This window comes from Cinclus cinclus, chromosome 13 (genome assembly GCF_963662255.1).
Source record: "Cinclus cinclus chromosome 13, bCinCin1.1, whole genome shotgun sequence".
Lineage (NCBI taxonomy): Eukaryota > Metazoa > Chordata > Aves > Passeriformes > Cinclidae > Cinclus > Cinclus cinclus.
Window position 1 is genome coordinate 21,601,335 of NC_085058.1, and position 7,381 is coordinate 21,608,715.

The 7,381-nt window shown below is 61.8% G+C and overlaps 1 protein-coding gene across 6 annotated transcripts; it reads right to left on the bottom strand.

The window, feature by feature from the left end:
* Nucleotides 1–312: 312 nt before the first annotated feature.
* Nucleotides 313–6,983, bottom strand: FES (FES proto-oncogene, tyrosine kinase). Of its 6 annotated transcripts, XM_062501345.1 has the most exons (20): nucleotides 6,961–6,977; nucleotides 6,183–6,266; nucleotides 5,206–5,453; nucleotides 4,937–5,110; nucleotides 4,772–4,868; nucleotides 4,234–4,417; nucleotides 3,963–4,100; nucleotides 3,733–3,852; nucleotides 3,534–3,656; nucleotides 3,279–3,465; nucleotides 3,120–3,197; nucleotides 2,708–2,917; nucleotides 2,489–2,611; nucleotides 2,235–2,288; nucleotides 1,991–2,109; nucleotides 1,695–1,789; nucleotides 1,483–1,606; nucleotides 1,213–1,370; nucleotides 848–1,015; nucleotides 313–748 (listed from the first exon to the last, which is right to left on the bottom strand). In XM_062501345.1, exons 3-20 carry the CDS (start codon nucleotides 5,425–5,427, stop codon nucleotides 606–608), a joined length of 2,517 nt encoding a protein of 838 aa, XP_062357329.1. In that variant the 5' UTR covers nucleotides 5,428–5,453; nucleotides 6,183–6,266; nucleotides 6,961–6,977; the 3' UTR covers nucleotides 313–605. The 6 variants fall into 6 exon arrangements, 5 of the variants coding, with proteins under 5 accessions (XP_062357329.1, XP_062357330.1, XP_062357327.1 ...); XM_062501346.1 differs by lacking the exon at nucleotides 848–1,015; XM_062501343.1 differs by having other exon boundaries at nucleotides 313–1,015.
* Between the last annotated feature and the right edge of the window lie 398 nt (nucleotides 6,984–7,381).

Consider the following 7,381-nt stretch of genomic DNA (forward strand, 5'->3'; position numbering starts at 1 on the left):
GACCGGGACCCCCGCCCAGCCCCGGGAACGGGGGCGTAATCCCCAGCCCCGCAGCCGAGCCGGCTCCATCCTCGTTCCCTGTCCCGGTGTGGCGCATCCGGGTGTCCCATCCCGGTACCCTGTCCGTGATCCCTGTCCCGGTGCTCTGTTCCAGGGTCCCGTTCCAGTCCTCAGTCCCAGTGTCCTGTCTCAGTACCCCCATACCAGTTCCCTGAGTCAAACCCGTCCTGGTACTTCATCTTGATAGTCCAGCCCGTGCACCGTGTGCCCTGTCACAGTGTCCTGCCCTGGTGCATCATTACAGTGCCCCATCCCAGTGTGTGTCTTGTCCCAGTGCCATGTACCAGTGCCCTATCCCAGTGCAATACAAGTCCGTGTCCCCTCGCAGCTCGTAGATGCACAGCTGCAGAGCTCATGTGTTTATTGTACAAGATGAAGCTGGGCAGGAGCTGTGGGTGCCATGTCCCACCCTGGTGCATGCAGGAGCCCCTGCCCTGGAACTCAAGCACCACACAGCCACCCTGCAGTACCCGCTGCCCAGACAGGGCTCCGCTGTGCCCCCAGGCACTGCCATGGGATGGGTCCAGGGCCCCTGGTGCTCCCTGTCACCGGTGCCTCTTGCGGATGGCAATGAGATCCTGGTGGATGGTGCTGAAGCTGGGCCGCTTGTGGGGGTCGTACTCCCAGCAGCGCTGCATCAGCTGGTACACCTCCTCAGGGCACTGCTCGGGAGGGTCCAGCCGCACACCTGGGGCAACAGGGATGGGGACATGGATCACCAGCCTCTTACCCCCCACAACCCCACCTGGGCCATCCCACGGGCACAGCTCCACAGTGCTGGACCCACAGCTCATGGTGGCTCTCGGGAGCCAGCCCCAGCCATGTCCCCCACCATGCTCCACTGCCTCCCGCGTCTGCTGGTTGCTGAGGTTGGCATAGGGGACGGCACCGAGGCTGAAGGCTTCCCACAGAAGGATCCCAAAGCTCCAGACATCACTCTCTGAGCTGTATCGGCCTGGGGACATGGGGCAGGATGAATCGTGTTGGCAGGAGACACACATGTCACCACTGCCCAGCTGTGCCCATGCTTCTGAGGTGCTCAAGGTCTCTGCCTCCCTCCCCAGGACTAGGTGTGTGGGAGTGGGATAGTGCCAGTCTCCTGGCTCAAGATAAGCTGTGGGGTGCCAGGCTATGCCCAGCTCCATTCTGTACCATAATTGAGTGCCTCAGGGGCTGTCCACTTGACAGGGATTTGCTTCATCCCCCCTGTGGAAGCATAGATGCCATCCTCCTCCTCCCGTGACATCCCAAAATCACTGATCTTCAGGGTGTTCCTCTCCGTCACCAGGCAGTTGCGAGCAGCCAGGTCCCTGAGACAGCCCCAGGCAATCAGCCGTGAGCCCAGCTGTCCCTGGGGCTCCACCTGGCAGGGGATGGGTGGTGAGGATTCCAGGGCTCCCCCCCTGTTCTCCAAGGGCCCACCTGTGGATGCAGTGCTTGCTCTCCAGGTACTCCATGCCAGCAGCAGCATTCTCCGTCATCTTGACCAGCTCCTTCACCCGGAGGTGGGGACCCTCACTGCGCAGGAAGGTCAGGAAGTCCCCCCCTGTGCCCAGATTGCAGAGGGGTGGGTGCCCAGGCACACCTGACAGGCTCATCCACCCCATGGGGACCGCGGGTATGGGGCCACTCACCCTGCACCAGCTCCATAACAATGTAAATGGGTTGTTTCTGTGTGCAGACACCGATGAGCCGCACGATGTTGGGGTGTCTATACTGCTTGAGAATCCTGTGGGGACAAGGATGGGCACAGTGAGTGTAGGGGGGCCCGGCTGCCCTGGGCACAAGCCACCCGTTGCCATCCCCAGGGCACTCTGCCGAGTCAGCCCAGGGACACAGCCCTCATCATAAGGGTGCTGCAGTCCCAGCAGGGTCAAACAGCTCCAAGAATGGACAGAAGTGACAGGAGAAACCCGATGGCCACACGGACCTGGCTTCTTGCAGGAACTTGGCCTTGAGATCAGGTGGAAGGGTTTCCCGGCAGGATTTCACAGCAACGGGGGTGTTGTCAGCACGCAGGCGTCCACTGAACACCTCCCCAAAGTTACCCTTCCAAGACACAGGTGTACCAGGCTCGGTTCACCATGCACAGTACACAAGGCAACCCGTGTCCTCCTGCAGACCCTGTGAGGACAGTCCTGCCCTCGTGTAGACCCCACAGCACCCCATCTCACCCGACCAATGCGTTCCCCCAGCAGTACGTCCTCGTGGTTGAGCACCCATTTATCCTGCAGCAAACAGACACCAGTGAGCTGACCCTGGTCCACACACCCTGCAGCCCCTTCTCAGGCAGGGCCCCAGGTCCAAGTCCCCCTGTCTAGCTGGAGAAGCATGTCTGTGGCTCTCAGCCCAGCCACCAACAGGAGAAAGGGCCAGGCAGAGGCTCCTGCAAAGAGGGCCCCATCCTGCTCCCCACTGCCTGTATCACCTTGGGCACAGCCCTGGCCAAGACAATGCCACTCTTGCGGGTGATGGGCTGCTGGCTCTGCAGGAGGTGCTGGATAAGCAGAGGAATGGTGGGGAAGCTGTCACCCTCCAGCCGGAACATGTCCTGCAGAGAGGGAGGCCGAGAGGTTGTGATGGGCAGGAACCTGTGCCTGCCTATGCAAGGCCACCCCAGCCATCCCCCCTGCTTGTAGTCACTCACATTGACAGTCTGGATGATGAAGTGCCGGGGCTGCCCATCCCACAGCACACTGAGCACGTACTCCTGCTTGCCCTGGCTCTCCCGCACCAGGAAGTCCCCGCTGCAGGTCAGCAGCTCCTGTACCTCTGAACGTGGGATGGCCCCATGGTACCAGACCTGCTGGCACAGCGGCTTCTGCACGTCGGGGATTAGGGGCATGGGGGGTGGCAGCTGGAAGGAGAAAAGGTGAGACGCACACTCCTGAGCTGTGCCAGAGGTGGGGCAGCAGCAGTGCCTGGAAGCTGTGCCCAGAGCAGGTGGGAGCAGAATCTGGTGCTGAAGCAAGGGGGATTGTGTGGTCAGAAAGGAGAGGACAGGCTCAGCAAGGCAGCTGGGTGGAGAGCAGGGTGGCTGGAGGTGCCCAGGGACTCACGGAGTACTTTGGGCTGAAGATGCCTGTGATGTGATTCTTGAGGGTCTCCAGTGCACTGGCCCCGCTCCTCTCCTGCTCCTGGATGGAGGCATGGGCTGTGCATCAGCTGTGCACCCCATCCCTGAAGCTGCCAGAGCACAGGAGGCAAGGCTGACTCACCGTGGAGGAGATGGACTGCCGATCCTCTGGCAGAGGCAGGGCAGGCAGGGGATCCCTGGTGCCCAGTTCTGCCAGCTTCCTGGCCAGCAGGTCCCGCTGCACCTGCAGCTTGGCCTGGGCACAGAGGCAGCCCTCGAGCTGCTGCCGCACCACATGCAGCCCCTGCCGCCTGCCCAACAAGTGCACCCTGGGGAGGGGACAGGGCGGTCAGCACCCGCTGCCCTCGCCCCCCCTCCCCCCTCTGCTGCACCTCACCGCTCCGCAGGACTCCGGCCCTGCTCCTCATCATGGATCTCTGCCTTCAGCTCCTGCGTCTGCTGTTCCTTGATACTCACAGCTTCTGTGGCAGCCACCAACTCCTCCTCAATTGATGTCAGGCTGCAAGAGACATGTGCCAGCAGGGGCCTTAGCCCCTGCCCCTCACCTGCCTCTGCTGACGGGTAGTCCCACTCACCAATGCTGGACACTTTCAAGGGTCAGCTCATTCAGCTGCAGCTCTCCTGGTACCAGGTTTTCTGTGTCCTCCAGCAGGCTCTCATCAAAGGACACAGTTGGTGGCATCTCAGATTCGTACCTGTGGACACCCAGCACAGCTCTGCCTCCACGTGCCCCAGGCCGGCAACTGCCACCCAACAGCAGCAGGGCCGTAGCCAGCAGAGAGGCTGTGGCTGTGTGGAGCCATACTGGTAGCTCTGGATGAAGCTGCTGTACTCAGTGGAAGGGTCGATGGCCTGGATGGCACTGGCAATCTCCTGGTGCACGGCCAGCATATCCTCCTGTACCAGGCTGCTGATGCTGCAGTACTCCCTGAGGATCTCCTTTCTGCGGGAGCACTGCTGGTTCTGAGGGGTCATGGGAGTGCCCAGGGGTTGGAAGCGGGGTGCAGGGCTGGCAGTGGAGCACAGGGGTGGGCAGTGGGGCATGGGATGGGCAGCAGGGCAGGCAGGGCTCTTACAGGACGAGGACCATCTCCTGCTGCAGACTGTAAAGGGACTGATGCAGGCTGGGGAGCACCCGCTGGTAGTGGTGCTGGTGGTGCAATGCAGCTGCCTGCACAGCCAGCACATACTGGTTGTGCAGGGCATAGAGCTTCCAGAGGCTGCGCACATACTTCTCCTTTGCCTTGTCCCGCTCCTTGTCTGTGGAGAGAAGATGTGGAAAACCCCAAGCACATCACCTGTCCCAGCACTGGGGCAGGGCTCAGACAGTGAAGGCTGGGAGAGACTCCCAGTGCAGGCAGAGGGACCAAGCCTGGGGTGGTTACACTGTGACACAGGGATGCTCCTTACCCACAGTGTGTTGTCCCAAGGCCCCCCGACTTCTCCCTGTCTTCTTGGTGGCCTGGCTAGGCTCCCCTCTATGCCGCCCAACCCCAGAACCCCCACCCACCCCAAGCTGGGCTGTAGTTTCCACAGAGTGCAGGGTGCTCCAGCCATCCTTAACCCATGAGGGAAGCTGGAAGGTCAGGCAGGGGACAGGGGCCAGGCTGGTACCTTTGCTGGCCTCCTGGTACTTGCGTTTGGCCTGGGCGCTGTCACGTGCCAGGCTGCGGTACTGTGCCTTCAGCTTCTCCATCTCCTGCTGCGTTGTCTGGAGAGGGGCATGGTCAGGGAGTGGGTCCAGCACATTCTCTTGTTCCCCTGCTGGTTCCAACATACCCGGCTATACTCCTGGCTGAGCTGCAGCCACTGTTCACTGAAGGCCTTGCGCAGCTGCTGCTTGTCGTGGATGAGCAGGCTCAGCTTGGCCAGCGGCCCCGCCGCCAGCTCCTCTGCATGCCGCCGCAGGATCTGGCTCAGCGTCTCTGTCCGGCTCACCAGCACCCACCAGGACTGCAAGAAAGGGAGTCAGGGATGACGCAGAGATGGCATCCTGCAGCACCACACTGGGCTCTGCAGGGTGCAGTCCTACTCTGGGGCAGCCCTACCTTCTCAACCTGACCACCTCGGTCACCATGGAGCTGCCAAGCGCTCTCCTGCTTTTCCAGCTGGGAGAACATGTGGTGCAGCATCCCTGCATACTCCCGGTCACTCTTGGCCCGCTGTGACATCCACTTCTTCATCAGCTCCAGGAGCTGCAGCTCCCCATCCTGCAGCCGCAGCAGTGCATTGTGCCCCTGTGGGCACCACAGCTCTGGCCCAAAGCCCATGGCACTGCTGCCCAGCCAGGGAAAGTCTGTGGGGCAGCAGGACAGTCTCAGCCACAGTGCTGCTGCCCTGCACTGCCTGCACCTGTAGCCAGGGCCCTTTGCATTTCACACCCTCCTGCCCCATAATCCGGTCTGTGCAGCAGAAACAACCCCCCCCACTCACTGCAAACAGCCTTGCAAAGCACATTCAAAGAGAGGGGTGAGTACTTCAAGCCCTGTGGGAGCTGGGGCCTGTAGGGATGGTGCTGGGAAGGAGGAATTGTGGAGCTGTACACAGCTGTACACAGCAGTGTCACCTCTGCCATGCACAGGGCTGCTCCACAAGGGCAATGCAGCCGTGCCCCCACCCCTGGCAGGCACCAGCCCCTCCTCTCTGGCAGCTCCAGTCCTGTCCTGCCCATTGGCACTGTCACCACTGTGCCCAGTGTGAGAGCTCCCAGGGGCCAGGGCACTGGTGGGAAGCCAGCAAAAGCAGAAGAGCATGTTGAGCCCCAGAGAAAGGAGCTGAACCTGGACACATCCCAGCACACGGGACTCCAGTAAGGCCATTGGGAGCCAAACTGATGCCAGTGGCAGTCCCCAGATGTCCTGCCCTGAAGCAAGAATGCAGCAGGAGCGTGCTGGGGCACCTCCCTGTACAGGGCAGGATGTCCCCTAGCACAGCCCTTGATCTCACCAACACCCAACCCCCAGCCCTATGAAGGAGCCCCTTGTCTCTGCTAGTATCCCACCAGGACAGAATCCTTCCAACCTACGTTTGTTGCTTAGTCTTCGTTGTGAGGCTGGCGTCCTGCTGGGGCTGGAACTGGTGCGGTCTGGACCTGGTGCAGCTCTGGTTCCTGGGGAGGAACAGGAAACCCAGTGCTGACCATAGAGCCATTGCGAGATTTCCTGTGCTTCCTCCCCTCCCTGCCAGTCACCATTCCAGCAGCCGCCCCAGCACACAGTTCTGCTGCAGCTGGGCAGTTCCCAGCCCCAACACCCCTCCCAGAGGCCTCACACCAGGGCTTAACACCACCAGGTCCAGCCCTTTGTACCTGAGGCTCCACTACTCCTGTGGAACCTTTACTCAGTACCAGTCTCATCCACCAAAGCCCCTTCAGCCATGCCTGCTCCTGCCTGACTCCTAGTCCTGCTCCATGTCCCTGTGTCTCTAAGAGATTGCAGGACCTGGGGGACCCCGAGGACTCTGTGCGGCCCCACTGAAGGGTGGCCACCCTGTCACCATCCCCAAGACTGGCCCTTGTGACCGTGAAAGGCAGCAGGACACAGCAGCCACTGATGGACACCCACAGTGCCATGCCCCAGCCCTTGCTGCCACCCTGCATTCACACAGCCAGGATCACACTCCCTGTGGCAGCCCTGGACACCCCCCCTTCAAAGGGCTTCACGGGTGGCACTGCTCAGCCCTGGTAGCTGCATCGCACAGGGGCAGCTGCCACCACCACTGCTACTGCCCAGTGGGCACAGGCCAGGTCAGCTCCACTCAGCTCAGCCTGGACACCACCGGGTGTTTTGGCCTGAGCCCTCTACCTGTGACTGGCAGGGAGGCTCCGGGGCCAGAGAAGTTCCAGCGTCACCTGCAGGACACTACCGGGCCGATTCCACTTTTAGAGGAAGTGAGGGTAAAAGCGTGTCAGGCGGGAGCTTTGCTGACTCGCCTTCCTAGAGCGGAGCAAAGTGGGGTGGCTTCGCCCTGGAGCAGCTCCAAGGCAGCGGCTGCCACCGTTCTGCTTCTCCCACCACGAATATCCCTTCAGCATCCCCCAGGCAGCGTGGATCCGCTCCCCGCCCGCGCCAGGCTGCTCTTGAGCGGTCAGGGCGCTGCGTCTGACCCCAAGTGCAACAGCTCCGGCTCTCTTTGGAAGCCCCGACTGCTGCCCGGCCCCAGCCCCGCCTCGTGAGAGGAGCAGAGCAGGGCGAGCGCGCTGCAGTCCGTGCGTGCCACGGGAAC